At 39.9% G+C, this 19,176-nt stretch overlaps 1 protein-coding gene across 1 annotated transcript; it reads right to left on the reverse strand.

Moving 5' to 3' along the window:
- Positions 1–981: 981 nt before the first annotated feature.
- SNAPC3 (small nuclear RNA activating complex polypeptide 3) lies at positions 982–17,876 on the reverse strand. The gene is made up of 9 exons (XM_071424964.1): positions 17,613–17,876; positions 12,763–12,840; positions 11,481–11,565; positions 9,292–9,396; positions 8,630–8,779; positions 7,547–7,629; positions 6,117–6,281; positions 4,997–5,104; positions 982–3,283 (listed from the first exon to the last, which is right to left on the reverse strand). Exons 1-9 carry the CDS (start codon positions 17,831–17,833, stop codon positions 3,136–3,138), a joined length of 1,143 nt encoding a protein of 380 aa, XP_071281065.1. The 5' UTR covers positions 17,834–17,876; the 3' UTR covers positions 982–3,135.
- Between the last annotated feature and the right edge of the window lie 1,300 nt (positions 17,877–19,176).

Genomic DNA, 19,176 nt, shown 5'->3' on the forward strand with positions numbered 1-19,176 from the left:
GCACTGTATATTTGACAAGGATGCTGAATTGCCAAAGCCACCTAGTTTTCACACAAGTATTGTGTGAAAAGATAACTCATCTGTCACAACTGTTTCAGATATAATGGAGCACCTTGACACTGCTTGAGATTGGATGCAGAGATGAAGGTCCTGATTGTGTGATGCAATCACTCTGTCCATACAGCTGCTTGGGCTTTTGCTGCCTTAATTTACTGCCCATTTACAAACCAGAAATAACCTAAATTCACAAAGTCTGACGTAACTACATAATGGGCCTTAATGCCCCTAAACTGTCTCTTGAAAGATACAAACATAAGAGCTGAGACTAATTGGGCAGTCACTTAAAGTCTCACAAGGAATAAGGCTGATTGTTTCTTAAGAAAGAAAACACAGCTATGCACAAAATTTAAAGCAGAGTTAACTTCAACAACAGCATCCCTCCTTCAAGAATGGAGTTTACTACAGCTTAAAATATTGTTTGAGTTTCTTGAGGTTTGAATAAAGTACATCTTAAGACTAGCTGGAATGTGGAAATCTGCAAAATCCAGCATATAATGACTAACTTCTATTTGTGAGCTAAATGAGAATGCTGCTTATCTGATGGTCAAGCCCTGTAGAGTTGTTCATCATTCAAGTACATAGAGGACTCTTGTGGAAACATTACAAGTGCCTGGATAGCACTGGGAAATGCTATAGCACTGTTTATATTAATTATGTTTTGCTTTGGAACTTCCTATTAACATACAACCAGAGGGACCTCTCCTCTTCCTCAATACAGTGCTCTGTATCACCTTGTCAGCAAGGCATAAACTTTCATTAGGGAGAGAATCTGCAAGAGATTTGGGAAGTTTGAAATAACTTCCCAAAGGATCCTACTATCTAATCATTGAGTGTTTAATAAAAAAAAAATCAAATCCAAAAGCTAACTACAGATTCAGGTTAATGTTTTTGAGATTCAACCAGAAACACACAGACAAGAGATTATTAAAAATATTTTTTATTCTCATTTTTTGTCATGAAAAAAAAACCTGCTTGGACATTTTCATCATCAAAATACTCACAGCATTGAATAAGTTGCTAAAACAAATATCCAGCTGGTGTCATAGAGATTTAGCTACAAATGGGCATTGTACGCAATGCTGGATTTCACTCAGAGGACTCATTCAGAAAGACTTATCAAATCTAGACCAGACCGAGTTGTCCTGTGACAGCTTCTGGGATCTTTAGAACCTATGACTTCGTGTAACCTTTTTGTTCCATTTGTCATTCAGAATGCATCACTGAATATGAAAGAGGACCACATCATACAAACAGCAAGCTTCTAATACGATTCTTCTCTGCTCTGTAGTTAAGCACTGAATGCTCTCAACTCCCACACCCAGACTGTGGCTAGCTTCTCTCTGCCTTACTGGAAGTATGGGAATGACCCACTAAAATTTCTTAATCTGCAGGGACATCAATTTTGAAATTTATTTGATCTTAACTTTTAATTAAGAAGATAAATGGGCTGTGTTAGAGACAGCATATTTGAGGCAAATTAATTTAATGAAAGAGTAAACTCATATTTTGCCACTCCCCTCTCTCTACGGCTAAAGAAGGAAAGAAAATGCCCCCACAAAAAAACTACTGATTGCTGCTTCAGAACTTAAGCTAGCTCTCTATATGATCCCCCATCCAATATTGAAGAGGACTGGGAAGCCTGTGTATTTATGGGAGACAGCTGAAAGAGGAGGAGATAGGGGAAAGATGAGGAGTAGCAACTTGTGAGGCAAATGCTGAAGTTGCAACCAGAGCTGTATAGTAGAGGACCTTTAAAGCAGCTGCTTTAAAGCAGCCCCCCAAAGCAGCCCAGCCCTAGCAGCTGGATTTGTCACAGCTGTGATGGGCAAGGCATTCCATTTTCTGCTGATTCCTGAAGGATAAGAGAACTATCACCACCTTTTACAAGTGGTTGATTCATTGAAATACACAGGCCAACAGCTGGCAGGTTTACAAGACAGGAAAAAAAGAAACACTTTTTTTTCGGTTGTTCCTAAAAAAAGCATGGATTTATATTTAAATGACTTAATACACCACTAGAAAGCAGTAAGATATGGGAGTGATCAATGGAGTCCTGCAAGTGCTTCAGATACCTTTGTTTCAAAGACATCTAAGATAATCAAGTCAGCACTGGCAGAATCTGCAGCTACAGGACTTCAACAGGATTCAGTTTGTCACTTTTCTGTATGTGGATTGTCAGAGCAGGCTGTCTTCCCCCAAACAGAATTAGCTGAAGTTTTCAAAAGAAAAGCAGTTAGCTCTAACTTTCCTAAAACAAAGATTGCCATTAACATACGCTTAATTCCAGAAAACTTTATAAAAAAGAATATCCTGTCTTGACAAAGTTTCCGTTTAACAAGAGACTTGTAGGAACTACAAATTTGCCACATTTTAATTAAAAAACCCATTACATTACAATAACAGAATAATACTACATAAAGGTGCACAATGAACACTGCATACACTGTAAACAGCTGGCAAAATTATTTAAAAGGCAGGCTTCAATTCAGTAATGGTGAAATGCAGTTTCTTCTCTACAGAATCAGTCCTCAGAGTCAGAAACCAGGGACAGCAAAGGCCTTCAGAAGCAAGCTTTCATTTGTAGGAAAGACAGTATTCTGAGCTTCTCTCTCAGAAAGCGTTCCCCCCTACAAATTCAGTGCCATCCATCCTTGTTCAAATATGACAACTGCTAGAGTTTTCAAGATATATACAGACCATGTTCTCATCCACAGAGGTTTACAAAGCCTTGGATACACAGAGCTTCTTAAAGTCATGGTTTCTTTTGCCAGGTACTCTCAAACATCCATATTTTATAGTCCATAGCATCCAAACTACTGGAATGTTGTAAAAGTGTATTACATTTTTGCATGCCAACTTATCTGTAAAAATCATACTTACTTACTTACTCACTCAGAAAAACACACCAGATAGTCTTCAAGTGCAAAGGGCTCCTTCCAGCTCACAGGAGAGGATTACATGCCTAGCCTGAAACCCAGCAGTATGCTCAAACCCCAAGCTGTTCAGTGGTTTTAACAGCCAGAGCAACACATTCAACGATGTCATTCACTGAATTAATCCTGGCACATGTCAGTTTCAGTTGAAAATCCCAGGATCAACATAAGGATATGCAAGAAACTCTCCCAGTTTATTGCCTTCTGCATCATAATGGAGCATCCGAAAACAAACATCACAAAAGAAACAAGGATCCTCTGGTGCCAGACTGTCTCTGTTGGTTACCCACCTGCAGGTTACAAAACACAAGTGCTTTCTTATGACTGAAACACACTTGAGGCAAACATCTCAACATTTTACTCAGGACTGGGGATGGCAGCAACAAACATCAGTAATAATTTTATATACACAAGGTTCTACCTATATTGCATATCTCCTATCCCATGCATGCAGCTCATTTCCAAACTCCACACCCATTCCATGTCAACCCCAGCAGCTCCAGCAGCACTTCCTGAGAAACTCTTTAAACCTGTATTGCTGGTACAGTGCATTTAAAAAAAAAAACAAACAAACCAGGAATCTTCTGTCCACCCTTTGGCCATCTAAATCATAAAAGATAAATCTTTTTCTTCCTTAATGCAAGAAACTGTGAAATGGAGCAGATGTGTACTGACCCAAGCTCCTCTGAGTAATCAAAACCATTTAGGAGTCTAAAAGCAGGACCCAAATGATGCAGACAAGAAAAAGTGAGGATTGCAGCACACTCCAGCAAGCACTGAAGTTAACATGAACACAAATTAACATGTATAAGGAGGGCCTACCATGTCAATGAGTAATTAATTTATGATAGCACTCAAGAGGCCACGACAGCTGAAGGCCTCTGGTGATTACAGATGCTATCTGCACAGATTAGAACACACTGGACAGCCAGCCAAAGCAGCTCTGCTGTCTATGGTTTAGCATGTCCCCACTTAAGCTTAGTGCTTAATCCTGGTTTTAATTTAATGCATTTACATCACCTCTGGTAATGCCCTCCCCATCCCATCCTTCCCCCATATTGACCCTTTGGCTCCACCTCCCCTTATGGCCAAATGCCTCACAGATTATATTGTGAAGGCATCCTCAGGGCTCTGCTAGGAACACAAGGATGGACTCCCATCTTAAGAGGAATTGGGTCTTTGCCTGATTCCAGAGAAGTCTAAGGCCAAACAAGCAAGACAATGAAGATACAGTTGCTGTGTCAAACAGAGGCTGAGAGCGTAAGTTTTCTTAAAGAAGAAAAAAGGCAACCAGTGTTTTTGCAAATAAATCATTCAGATCTCAGATCTATAAAATCAGGGAGCCTAGACTAGTCTTTAGAGAAATTTCTACTGTTTATTGAAAGTCTGTCTCGTGTATCACTAAAGTGTATAAAGAGCACCAAATTCATATTCTGCTCTTTTAAGGAAAAGGCAGAAAATCACAAAGAATTCCTTCAAGAACAGCTGCGGAGCGCACAGTCTTCAGGTAGAGGTTAGGAGTTTCCTGTGGGGCAAGTTAAATGCCTTTAAAAAATCTCCAGATTTTATTATATTAGAATTGGACAGATCTATACCTGCATAAATGCTAGATTAAACAGAAGCACTGTATGATTTTTGGTAAATTATTTTGAAACATATATCTTGCAAAGGAGGAAAACACAGCATTTTCCCCCAAAAGCAGGATTTTCAAAAGTAATTGATAAGATAGCCAAGATCTAGATATGGAAAAGGGCATGAGCCAAATAATTAATCTCTTACTCATTTAGTTCTTTTGAAACTCCAGAATCAATTCCAAATGAACCCTACTTGCAGGAAGCCTTTTCCTGGTTAGACAGAGGTAGACAGAGGTCAACTGCTCGAAGAGTGAAGATTATTCTTATTACAAAACACATACAGGGCTTTGATTTTTACTATTTTTTTTTAAGTTAGCAGCAGCACCTAGAAAGAATTAAGAAAACAATAGCATCAAGAATGTAGCATACCTTGCTGTATACATCTTGCATACAAAACATTTTCTGGTACATAGCCAATGTTTCTTGACCAGCAAGGGATATAAATTCCTATCCAGACAGTCATCATGATGAATAAGCCTTAAAGGAAATAAATAAATACAACACATACAATAAAGATGTTGCCATACTGAAATTTATCTGAATATAAGCATGGACATTGAAGATAGGGTATGATTTAAATTCCTATGCAAACTCTGACTAGACTTCTGCTTAACATTTCTTAACACAGATGAAGATCTGGAGATAGACTGCTAGTTGCATCATCTGTGGATTTTATGGTCACAAGTAAATTCAGTTTGTGCAGTAACACAGAAGTCTTCAGACCATCTCTTTTCTGTGGTCTTTTTAAAGCTTTATTTCCTATACAGATCAACAAACTATTGTCAGGTGAATCTTCAGATCATTTATGTGCAACATCAATGCTTTTCTCTGGGTTATGCTCCTTTTGGAAAGCACCATGTATTATCAACACTTTGATACATCAGGCTCCTGGGAACAGAAAATGACTCACTGCAGACAACCACAGGAATGCTCTCTCTAGTTATTCACTGAGCAAAGTCTATGCAATGGTTCTACTGTTGATGTGGCTGTCACCTCACAGTCACTATCACATCACTTCTCTTCCTGGCCTATCCATCTCAGCCCACTATTTCCATTCCTCTATTATCTTTTCAGTTCCTGCCCCTTCGCTTCAAGTTCAAACTAATTGTTCAGTTGAGTCCAGCCACAGCCTACAACATTCTGCCCCCTGGTGCTCCAGAATCAGTATGTAAATCTGCCACACAATGGCTCTACACAGAAAGATCTTGACACTGTGGTTGCCATTCCTGTTACACAGCAGTCATAGCACACTAATTGCAAAGCAGTCTTTGTATGCAAATTAAAAAGAAAAAAACAAGGAAGATTACTCTCTTTCTTTCAGAGATACTCCCATGTATATGGAAGAAAAATTTAAGCTCTGCAGAAGGCAGCAGAATAATCTTACAGCAAATAAGTTAGTCTAACAAACATTCAGCATCTAATGTCTGAAGTTTGTCCAGAGAAGGCTTACTTTCATTTGCCCAAGGACTCCCAAAGAATAGTTACTTACCTTATATCTGTGATTATAATGATGTGTTCACAGTTCCCTTGGTGACAGTAAAGGTATGGGAAGCCAATTTTGAGGGATAAATCATTAAATGAATAGTCCTCCATCCTAACAGACTGAAGATTTTCATAGCCTCTATCATGAGATTCTGACCACTCTATAATTGTTCTGAAAACAGAAAGGCCATCAGCATAGCAAAGCTATGAACTGTGAATACAGAGAAAAAGATACCTTGGAGACATGCAAAATTCTTCACTGAGACATGGTTAAATGATGGAAATCAAACCTGTTCACAACATCTGGTAGTAATTTAAGGTGATTTCACAGCAATACTACAACACTATAGAACTGTCCACTGCTCTTGTGGAACATCTGCCTTTCAATCCTCACCAGGCAGCTTCCTGAGGAGTTTTAGTCAGTGTATGCTCCTGAGCGCACCCATCCCAGTCAGACTGTTTGCAGCACAATACTTTTTAAGTAGTCCAATAATTCAAGTTACTAGCAGATTATTTTGCCCCCTTGGTTAATGACTTCACTTTAAAGTATTAAAAAGCTTTCTTTTTTAATTTCATTTTTGTCAAGGAGAAACACAAAGCTGACAAGTGCAGTTACTTTTCCAAAATTTAGCACTGGAAGGGCACTGGCTACTGAAAATTTCTTTTTGGCTTTTCAGCACACTACACCCTACACACAAGGCATCTAACAAGCTGTGTATGCTATGACAAGCCCTTCTGTGAAGACCATTGTTGGTCACAGACAGAAAGACAAGAAGTAAAATATTGATTTCCATGAAGTCACATACAAAGTCTGGCAGAACAACAGGGTCCAACAGAGTCAGCTCTTCCATACCAACCATTTTAAACATTTTGATCTCCTAAATCTCACTACCATATCAGCAATACCATGCTTCCTTAAAATATCAAATTTCTTTTCTGATCAGTCACATAGACCTCATGATAACTTTACAATTAAGGCATTCAGCATATTTTCAAGACTGAGCAGGACAACCACTGCCACACAGCTGAGCTTGGTGTCTTTCTGACACATCTTCTACCTCTGATACATCTACAGGCAAGTCTTTTAATTCCCATCACAAGTAGGGAAGGTACTTAAAAACCCAGTACAAAATGCCACCTGTCACTTTATACAGAAATCCCATCTCAACAGAGCAAAACAGCATTTGCAGGTTAAAAAACAGATTCATACTCTTTTCAAAAGGGAAGCGAATGGAAGGTAAGTAGCAAGTAAAGTTAAAGCAAGTAAAGTTAAACTTCTCTAAAAATCAATTCATCATGGGAAAACAGCAGGGAAAGTCCATTCCAGCTTAATACTCTAGACATTCCAGTATCTGTAACACCACAAGTCATAAACAAAACAAAACAAACGTTATGTTCCTTAAGGTCTTCCTCAGTCAACATCTACAAATATCATACCTGCTCAGATCTCTGCACTCCGGGTATCTTTTATCATTATAGAAGATGCCTTCAAAATAGAAGAAGGCAGATTTGTAGAGATCCTGAGAGACAGAGACAGAAGTCTCCATTAGTGTTATGAGAGAATAAACACTAAAACAAGAACAAGTCAAAAATCCAAGCATTTTAGATATCTAAATTATATTAAGAGACCTCATTCTACAGGTGTCTAAGAAAAGTTCTGTTCTGATTGTAGATGCTGGTGTGACAAACTAGGCTCATTTGATTGTCAACTATGCAGCTACTCTGCTGATATTGTTCTCAAACCATTACGGGTTACTTTAACGCTCTTATTTCAGTCCCTGTCACAGAAGTTATGGACTTCTACAAAAACACAAAACAAGAACACAGGCATCACTGCACAAATTTAGTAATTGCAAGGTGCTGTACTTTAAAAAAAGTACAATATTTTGTACTTTTGTACCACCAGCTGTAGGTGGCCTTGCTTGAGCAGAGGGAGCAGACCAGATGCCCTCCACAAGTCCCTTTCAATGTCAACCATTCTATGATATGACATATTATTATATGTCATACGATGTATTATGTGTCATACGATAATCAAAATGATTCAATTTCAGTATTGTCAACTAGATGACTTGTTTTGCTCATATCCAGAGAATACACAGCAGCTTTGGGAGAGAAGAATAATCTTCATCCCTACATTTGATTAGCATCCAGCTGCAAACAACAAAGCACAGTAGGATGGTCTAGCTTTTTATTATTGGTGGGATTAAGCTTTTACCTCTGGTGTTTCAGAATACAGCTCAAAATAAAATTCATTCACATGAATATATCTATACAAAACTCACTGCTTCTGTTCCTATTTCCTACCAGTAGCAATGATGATATTTTTCTTGATATTGCACAAAACAGATCACCTTGGTAATGCTGCTATGAAGAATTTACTTACAGTGCAACCAACAGGCAGAACCAATGCAGCTGAATTTAGTGCTGAAGAAAAAACAACGAAGCAAAACTCTGCCTCCCCTTCTATGTTTTCAAGACTCCTATACATATAGAGGGTTCCACATAGAAAAGTTTTACCTTGCTGATGTGCTCTGGTGCTTGATCTGGCTGACTGCTGAACTCACCACCTATCTGGAGGTCACTGACACAGGAAATGGAGTCTCTCAGTTCAGTGAGCTTCTGGCTGCCCAGTACTAGGACTGTTTGGTAGGGTTTGTGATCTTTATGCTACAAAGAACACAGAATACAAACTCCAGATAAATTATAACTTGTCAGCATCAGCACTGCTCTTCATTTGACAGCTTAAGGTCATTACTGGCAGCATGGGGCACAACACTTCTCTGAACAGCATCTTGCCACAGCCTCTCCTAAGACTGATATTTAATAGTTTTCTTCAGGAACTCAAATGTTACATTCTCCATCAGAAAGTGCAGAAAAGACAGAAAGTCTGAACTCACTTATCCCAAATCAAGAAAAAGTACTTTCGTTTTCATGTATTTATTTTCAAGTTCTGAGCTTTCTGTAAAGTAAATTAACTACTGTGTAATTATTGTAAAAGTTCTGTTATGTAAACCACTAACTGAATGAAGCCAGATTCTGAAAAAGCCTTAAGAATTTATCAGAGTTGAAGAGTTTACCACATGTCATCAGTAGATTCACAGATTTTAATTGCTTGGGAGAGCAAGATATTATCTGAATAGGAAAGAATCAGAATACAACCCAGAGAATTTCATACCAACCTTCTGAAATATAACAGGATAAAAGATGTTCAGAGTTAAAAGTAGTTCTCCCTCCTCAATTAGATCTGTTGGATTGTCTGGCCTCTTTCCAGTTGCATGTGACTCCTGGAAAAAAACACACACACACACACATGGTGTTGCCAGTATAATACATATATATTATATATATAATATGGTATATATATATATATATATATATATATATATAAATATATATATATATATAATATGGTTGCCAGTATAATATATATATATTATACTGGCAACCACACACATATATATATATATATATATATATATATATATATATATATATATATATATATATATGTATATGTATACACACACACACACATAATAAGCACTGAGCAATGGTCTGAGAAATGCTGAGGGACGTTAATTCATTTTTGACTATGTAGCCTTCTGAATTGAAAAAAGCCTATTCCCTCCAAGGAGGAAAGGTGAGAAACCGCTCCAATTACCGACTGCAAGAACGTTTCTTCATTTCTCAGCTTTGCTGCAAGACAGCTGGTTGCTCCTTGGCTATTGAGAGGCCCCACATAAAGGCATTAGAAGCTGCTGTCATTCTGCCCTCATGGAACCCAGCTGCTACAACTTTCACCACTGAATGCTTTCATATGTAAAGGGAGACTGCAATCCTTAATTTGGGAAACAGTAACCTAGAAAATATACACAGAATGAAATACATGAAAATTACAGTCAGTGAAGCACTTCCTCTTATTAGGGAAGCTAGACATAGCTGGAGGCTATAATTTCTCCAAAATCAAAACCCAAAACCCAGCACTGCCCTTGCTACAGTACTGTGTATCAGAAAAGAAACAAATGATCCTTACATTTTCATCCTGCTTTGTGTTTAAGACACAGCCCAGCTGTGAAGGTACTTTTCTGTGGCCGTTTCCTCCTTTTCCAATAAATCAAGAGTGTGTTCCTGCACAAACAACTCCCACCAGCATGGAGTATTCCTCAGATTTAGTAACAGAACTTGTACTCCTGTAAGACTCAGAGATACTTGTACTCTCTGCTTCGTATCTGCCTTCTTCATGTGACACATTCCAAACTCTTGCTCTCCTCCTGTACAAAGGCATCGTGGTCCCAACCACAGAATCACAGCTCTGACACAGCTTGCTTAAAGAATGCAATAAATGACCATGTGATCATTCTTTCAATGCATACAGCAGTATTCATTGAAATCCTTTATGAAGGCTTCTGTTGCTAATATTTTCTCAGATAATCCCCAGACTAAGAGCCCAGCAGAGTAGTTGTATCATGTTGTTTACATAATGTGCCTGGATTTCTGAACAGCTGAAACATGATAACTCACAACAGATCAGGAAACCTCAAGAGGAAAAACAAGTCCAATAGTCACATGAGGTTCTTTCCTCACTACACTTCTGTCCCTAATTTTTACAGCAGTTCATGGTTTGCTAAACCATGGACTCCAGCACTTCATTGTCCCCGAAAGAGTTCAAAGAACATGTATATGTGGGGCTTAGGGACACAGTTTAGTGGTGGATCTGGCACTGTTAAGGTAATGGTTGGGCTCAATGATCCTAAAGGTCTTTTAACCTTAATGGTTCTATGAACATTTATGAAATGAGGTTTTGCTGTTTAGGACTTCAATGGTTAATAAGAAATCATTTAAAAAACCCAAACTTATTAAGCACAGTTAAAAAATTCCAATAAGGCTTTTCAGAGGCTGATGACTACACTCTTGGTTCCTGGCAGTTTAGAATGGCTGAAAAACTTAGTTTACAAAGCTCAGAATTAGGAATTTACCACTACTGTGCTGCAACTATTTTCGTCTCTCAGCCCTACTGAAACCAGCTCACAATCATTCACACACTGAAGCTGTTTCCAACACTGGACACCAGCAGCAAAACATTACACATTTTGTCTAGCTCTATGTCTAGCTGTAAGTTCACAGCACTTAAAAAAAACAGTCATATAGTGGTAACAAGATGGAGCTCCTCCTTAACTACATCCAGTACTAACAGGCAGTAAAGAGCAGACTTCCAGTCCTATCTTTCTATAAAATGTCTTTATCTTTAATCATTACCAGTGAACTTGTATCTGCAAACATTTACAGTGAACATTTCATAGAGGTGAATAAAAGAGCAACCAAGTTGGATTTTGGCTCTTGAGAGCCTAAAAGATGACAGGCAACTTACCATCTCATAAGTAAGAGTTTCTTGTCTGCAAGCCCGATCCACAATAATTGTTTCTTCTCTCCTCTCTAAAGTCTTCTTCCGAATTCTGAGGGGCAGCAACATAAGGAAAAATTTTATTCAATAATTTCCACTTAGAATTTCAAGAATTTCATATTTTTAAATTACACAAACTACTACAGAGCAGCTTTCAAAGAGCAGGATTCCTGTCTGTCTTAGTGGGACAGACTAACTTAAAACACTCATCTCCTGACTTTCATAAAACCTGAGAGTGCACAGGCCAGCTTGTGGGCTTTTTCCCCGTCACGTGCAAATGACAGGTTGGTTGTGAGTAATTTTACACTCACAACAAAAAACAGCAAAATGTTTGAAGAGGTTGTCCTAGGACAAAACATTTTGTGACTTTTAAAGAAACTGTTCCAACAATTCTTTCCACTTCAAAAAAATTGAATTCATATTCAAGCAAAGCACAAGGAAAGAAACAACCCACAAATATTACTTCTCAGTCCCACAGCACTGACACTTCAGAAAACCAAGAAACAAACCTTCATTATCAGTTGTAGAAGAAACAGTACCATAAGTAGAATACCTACTAAAATACATGTATTTAACCACTACATAAAGACCCAATCCTTAACATCCAGGATAAGTTTACTTACCCTCCAGACCTCCACAAGGGTTTTCAGTAACAATCAGGCTTAACACTGATCACATTTCTAAACACATTTCTTTACATTAGTGCTATGTAAAGTACAGCAAAGGCCTGAACTGGCCATGTCTGCCAGCTGATAGAAACCTTACATATATTGGTTATCCTCTGAAATGCAACAGATGCATCAATAATTTCCATGCACAACCCAAAACAAAACAGAGTGGGCTCAAATAAAGAGGTAATCTGGATACAGCATCAGTACTTACAGTCTGGCTGTTACAGAGTGACTGAGAGTTACTAGAGGTATGAGATAGGTTTCTTTGCAGGAACCTCACACACATGGTTATCAGAAGGCCCCTGCACATTCCAAACTTAGGCACTACTTCAGAAGCACCTAGGTTCAGAAATCGTTTTCCAATAAGAAAGAAGGCATATTCTATATATCTTAATAAAAAAGTTCCTAAGCAACATTCAGAAGACTCATACCAATGATGCCATCATAAGCTGGTGTTTCTGCCCTTATGGTATTTCTGTATGGTGCCTGTAAAGGGAACAAGCAGCCAGCCATACTTCCGTGCTGATTTCCCACCCCACCCCAAACAAGGGTACTGTGAGAGCACTGCAACAGCATACCGAAGAGTGAGCAGACTGCTATCTTCAGGAATAACATCTGGGTCCTCTTCTTCTTCACAAGACATTAACATATCAGTGCTAGAACAATAAAAAAATAACACATAGAATCACAGAATCATAGAACAGTTTGGGCTGGAAGGGACCTTAAAAGATCATCTTGTTCCACTACCCTCAGCACCATTGGCAGGGACACTTTTCACTGGATCAGGCTGCTCAGGGGCAGATCCAACCTGGTCTTGAACGCTTCCAGGAATGGAGCATCCACAAATTCTCTGGGCAAACTGTTCCAGTGCCTCACCACTCTACACAGTAAACAATTTCTACCTGATATCTAATCTAAATCTAGAGCTATCCTCTTTGGACACGGCAGTGATTTCTCACAGTCTATGTAGAAGTATGTGTATTTCTCACAGTCTGTGTAGAGAGGCAGGAACCTGGAGGTGGTTTCACCACCTGGTCCCATATATGAGTTCCCATTTCAGGTTGTGCACTGCAGCACACCAGATTCAGAGGAATCATCATATGTACATCCCCTCCTCTCCAGTCCTTCCCAGAAGCATTTTGCATTAATCACAATAAAATTTTATCCAGCTTAAAAATAGTCTGAGGAAAAAAAGATTTAAAACAGAGAACTGCTTTGAATCAGACTTGATTGCCTTTGTCTCTCACTTTTGAAGACTATATGAAGGCAGGGATTACTGACATTGAACCCCTGACAAGTTCCATGGAACCTTGCAAGCACTGGTACTGCCACTTCTCACTCCTGAAAAGTCAGAAACCCTCAATTTCTAAAAGAAAAGCAGAGCACCCTTTTTAGTATTGAAAATCTGTCTAATAGTTAATTACATATGTATTGTATCATATGCACTGAAGCCTGGAAAGGCTTTGCTGTGCGGCCGTACACACAGGCCATGCCAGAGCTCCCCCTGCATAACTCCACTGCTGCCAGTGGAACCATGTAAGCAATACTTGGTCCATTGTCCTCAGGAAGCCAGGCTTTACAAACAGGAATTTTGCTGATCCCTTCAGAAATGAAGGCTAAGTCAGTGTCAGACACCTAAGACACAGAAGTGTGTGCAATACAGAGTTTTCACTAGGAACACCTCACTCCTGACTGCCGCAAGCTTGGGATCCTACTGTGTCCCCAAAAAGGCTACTCCCTGCATGCATGACAAATTCACTCAGTGCACACAGTTACAGAGAGGGGAAACACTGCCCATGCTGTTTAATGGAAACTAAGGAGAAGTGTAGGATGGTAATGAGGAACAATAGTTGAAAGTGTCTCCTAAAAAAGTCAAATGCCAAGTGTTATATAAACTTATGTCCCTTACAAAGATATTTTTAGGTCATCAGAAATAAAAAGGCTAAAGAGAACTCTCTGGAAATGTAGACTTGGAAGCAGTCTACCAATGAAGTTTTCAAAGTCTGTGACTTTACTTTTCCTAGATATTCTTGCAGCACAATGAGTTTTCTCTTTTAGATATTAAAAGATATCTTAGTATTTGGCCTGATACTTTATAATAAGGAGTTACAGTGTTCATATTACTCTTTATATTGCACATATTTTAAACGTAGTACTTTCATCACCTTTGAGACACTAATACCACAAGACACTAAATACTAATACGTTAAGACATTAATGCTAGCTTAATGTAGCTTTATAACACATCCCAAGAGATATTTACAACTACCCCTTCTAATAAAACAAGAGGGTGAATTAGGGCTGAAGTTGAATGAGGTACCTGCAAGCCTCACCTCTCTTGACCTACCTAAAACCCGCAGTGATTTGAGGCTTAGCCTGCCCTATACATGCAAGAAACACATCACACAGAAGACAAAACAGAATAACATAACTCAGCACCTCCAACATTCAAGGACTTCAGTCACTCAAGCACCAATCATGAATACCAAGGTAAACTTCTTTCCTTACAGATTCCTGAGGCATTTGAACAAAGCTTAGAATTTTACTTTTTTGACACCTTGGTTATTTAAGAGAATTACTGACGGAATCTTCCAGATAAAGACACAATATTTCATCTGTTTAAGATCTGATGAAAAAACGAGCCATCTCTATAATGATTATCAGCATACCACTTGAGCAATATGCAAGGCATTCTTACTGAGTCAAATGCAAGTGAGGGAAGACACAAATTTTCTCCTGTATTCTGTTCGCAGAAATGTATTAGAAGAAAAAAATAGAATAAAAAAAATTAAAAAAAAAAACCAAACAAGCAAAACAGCAACAAAAATGAAGCAACAAATAAACAAAAAACCCCAACAAAACAAACAAAAGTTTTAAAAAGAAACCCAAAAAGCCCAAAAAACAAACCAACAAAAAAAAAAACCAAAACCCCAAACTAACCAAACAAAAAAAAAAAACCCGCAAAAACACCCCACAATAACCACATTGCACTGGGGTGCTCAAAGAGTTAAATAGCATTTAAACATGATACCATGTCTCCTCACCAGAAGACCCTACATTTTCAGGAGTATTTAAATGCACACTATGTAACTACTCTGAAAAAGATTTAATGATGGATATTGAAAAACTTCATCCTGAATCCATGAAAGATTATTTTAATCCTACATGATTTTAAAAATAGATGTAGGAGTATCCACATCTTCCTATCTCTCTTCTACCAGAAGAAAACCTACTTAATTTGTCAGAAGTTTCCTCAGAAGTAGAGTCAGAAAAATCCATTTATATCCATTATGTGTTCATTTCAGCACTTATAAAATTATATTTACACCAGTAATAAATGTGATCCTGGGATATCATAGAACAGATCTTGGTGTAGCCCAGTGTTCTCATCTCTCCTCAAGATAGGAATATAGCAGCTCAAGGCAGGTGAGTGAAAGTGATCAGAGGTAGTGATTTGAGGCTGGCAAACGTGGAGGAGAGACTCAAGAGACTAGGGACATTTAATTTAACAGCGAAAGCACATGGAGATTACAGATTGGGATTTCTAGTCTGAACAGGGGAAAGGTCACACCAGGACGTGCAGGTTTAGCTTAATTCTCCTGCAAAGCCAACAAAAGGCTGCCAGATGATCAGTTCTCTCCCCTTCATAGATCACCAGTCTTTTTTCTCTTTCCCAAATGACCACTGTTCACATTACACTCAGCCTCAAGCAGACAGCATTGCTCTGTAACACTAGCAAATGCAGACAGCAAGTGAAATGCAGCAGGTGTAAATTGAAGAAAGCAATACAGAAGAAAAAAAGCAGAAGGAATGTGAGGAAAAAAATAAAGAAACCACAGGAAAAACTCCTTGGAATTCAAACGAAAACAGCAAAGACAGGTTCAGGCAACAGTTGCCACAGAGAATAAGGCACAGCACAGGAGCAATCAGGGATGATCTAGACTGGAAGAGCTTACAGAGTAATTGTCACAGTTTCTGCCACTTCAGAATACTTTTTTTTTTCTTTAAACCAATATCATCCTCTATTTTTACTACGTCTAGTAATGGTAAAAATTTATGCTAGTCACCAGAACTGTAACAGGTGAAGCGCAAAGTTATACAGATAGGATCAGAATTCTGGCATGTCTTCCTTACTGACCAACTACAGGTAAATAACTAACTGTGATGCTTTCTACAGGAATTACTGCCTGAAATCAGGCCTTTTCTACAGGTGAAGGACAATTCTCACTATCCATGTGACCTGAAAGCCTTCCAGCCATGGCGTGTTAGATTTGCTGCTGCCTCAACACCCACAAAGCATTTACATACCTCTGACTTCACCACCAGCCCTGAGAAAAACAAGTCAGTGGAGGCTAAAGACCAAGAGACACTCAACAGGTACTGTATGCAGCCAGCTACCTGAACTACTCTAAATGATGTTTTTAAGGGATTCAAACTAAAAGAGTAGGCTTAGATTAGTATTAGGAAGAAGTTCTCTGCTGTGAGGCTGTTGAGGTACTGGAACAGGTTGCCCAGAGGAGCTGTGGATGCCCATTCCTGGCAGCATTCAAGGCCAAGCTGGATCAGGCTTTGAGCAACCTGTTCTAGTGAAAGGTGTTCCTGCCCACGGCAGGGGGATTGGAACAATATGATCTTTCAAGCCCCTTCCAACCCATTCTGTGATTTTATGATTCTTTGTTAATACAAACAGATGCCTGGCTTATTTCTTCGTATAAGGTATATGTTTCATTGTACGACTGCTGTCTCCTAAAACCATTAAGATGTTCAGGTACCCTTAAGTACTTAACCAGTACCATGTTGCTAAATGTTTACCCATGCAACTTTAAGCGCCAAACCGTGTGCAAATTCGCAGATGTAACAAGGTTTCCACAACTGGAGCACTACCCTCCACAAAAACTGTCTGCCTTCACGGCATTTTTGGCCTCCAGAGATTTTGGTGACCAACTCTTCATAAGGAACTGTACTACAAGAGAAGGAGTATTCAGTACAAATGAGAAAGGGGCAAATTTAGACTGGGTATTAGGAAGAAATTCTTTACTGTGAGGCACTGGAAGAGTTTGTCCAGAGAAGCTGTGGATGCTGGAAGTCTGGCAGTGTTCAAGGCCAGGCTGAATGAAGCTCTAAACTATTTGGTCTAGTGGAATGTGTCCCTGGACACGGCATGGGGCTATAGGCTTCTAGGTCCATTCCAGCCCTCTGAGAGTCTATGACTTTGTATTTACTCGGGAAATAGAAACTGCGTGCCACAGTTCCGGAAAACCGCTCTGAAGCGGTTTTGCCCGAGCACCTTCCGCTTCTCCCCAGGAACCGCCGCGGAGTCCGGGGACAGCACCAGCCGCCTCCCCGCACCAGCGCCGAGCGAGGCCACCGGCATCCCCCTCGCACCGGAGCCGCAAATCTCGGCCTGCACACAGCCGGCCTTCCTCACCTGCAGACGGCGCGCAGCTCAGCCGCCGTGCCCGGCGCGCAGCCCAGCGCCGCCGCCACGGCCGCGTCCTCCTCCTCCTCCTTTTCCGCCTCCGCCGCCAGCGAGAGGTCTGGCGGCCCCAGCAGCCGCTGCCAGCCGAGGCCCAGGGCGCCCACGCGGAACGCGCGCGTGTACAGCTCGGCCAACTCGTAATCGGGCACCACGGCCGCCATGGCCGCCATGGCCGCCGGGCCCGCCCTGGGTCCTCCCGCCACACGCGTCACGGGCCGCGGGCGGGAGCGGAGGCTGCGCCTGACCGGGAAAGCTGCCGTGCCTCTCCTGCCAGGCGGGAAACACCGGGCAGCGCTCGCTAGGGAGAAAACAATTCCGGAAACAAAAAAAACCACCAAAACCCACTAAACAAAAAAGCCCAACCAAACCAAACTAAAACAAAACACTGGCACAGATTAAGACTGTCCTCTCATTCTGCCACTTGTTATCTGGGGAAAAAGACCGATACCCACCTAGCTACACTGTCCTTTAATATGCTTATTCTCCTCCCAAAGTAAAAACTTAATGCCTTGGTACGATGAAAAAGGCTAATGAGATACATAATCTATTACCTAACACTACTCATACCAACATTTAAAAAAGGATATATATATATATATATATATATATATATATATATATATATATATATATATATATAATGTGCCAATCATCTGGTAGTTCCCCACTGAAGTAGTGTGACAAAGCTGACATGAGCACAACCTGTTAAGGAAGCCAACAGAAGTAAATCTGGCTTGCCCTAACCTGATATACCTGGTGCACATACCCATTGAATCACAGCCTTTGCACTTGCTTCAAGACAAAATATCAATGGACTCAGGGAATCAAAGTATGGCTTGAGTTCAAAGCAACCTTAAAGATCATCTAGTTACAACACTCACTGCTGTGAACAGGGATACCTTCCAGTGGAACAGGTTGCTCAAAGACCCTGTCCAGCCTGGTCTTGGACAGTACTGGGGATGGGACATCCACAGCCTTTCTGATAATCCTGCTCCAGTGCTTAGCCCTCACAGTAAAGAATTCATCTTAACATCTAAACTAAACTTGCCTTCTTTCAATTTAAAGCTATTGCCTCTTTTTTTGTCACTACCTGCCTTTATAAAATCTCTTTTTTCTTTTTGTAAGCCCCCTTGAGGTACTGGAAGGCCATAGTGAAGTCTCCCTGAAGCCTTCTCTCTTCCATAGAGAACAACTATGAACAAGTCCAGCTATCTCAGCTATTCCTCTTACTTCTCTAACTAAAAAATTAATGCTGGGAAAAGAGGTGTATTATCAGATGGTGTTGAAGCAAGGGGTGAAGATAAACCTGAAAAAGTTCGTGAAAGAGCACTGGGTTTTTGCATGCTGTATGGAATGGGCGGAATGCTGAGAGAAGGTTATGAGAACTTGCCCGCTAGTTTCACAAAACAAAGTAGTATAGGGGGAGTTAAGAAAGTAAGAAAGCTCAGCCAGAGCATATTTTGCTTTGCTTAGCAATATCAATGGGGCCTAAAGCCCTTATACCTCCCCCAGT

The sequence above is a fragment of the Agelaius tricolor genome, unplaced genomic scaffold (assembly GCF_023055355.1).
Source record: "Agelaius tricolor isolate 1412-34295 unplaced genomic scaffold, bAgeTri1.0.p SCAF_4, whole genome shotgun sequence".
NCBI classification, from domain to species: domain Eukaryota; kingdom Metazoa; phylum Chordata; class Aves; order Passeriformes; family Icteridae; genus Agelaius; species Agelaius tricolor.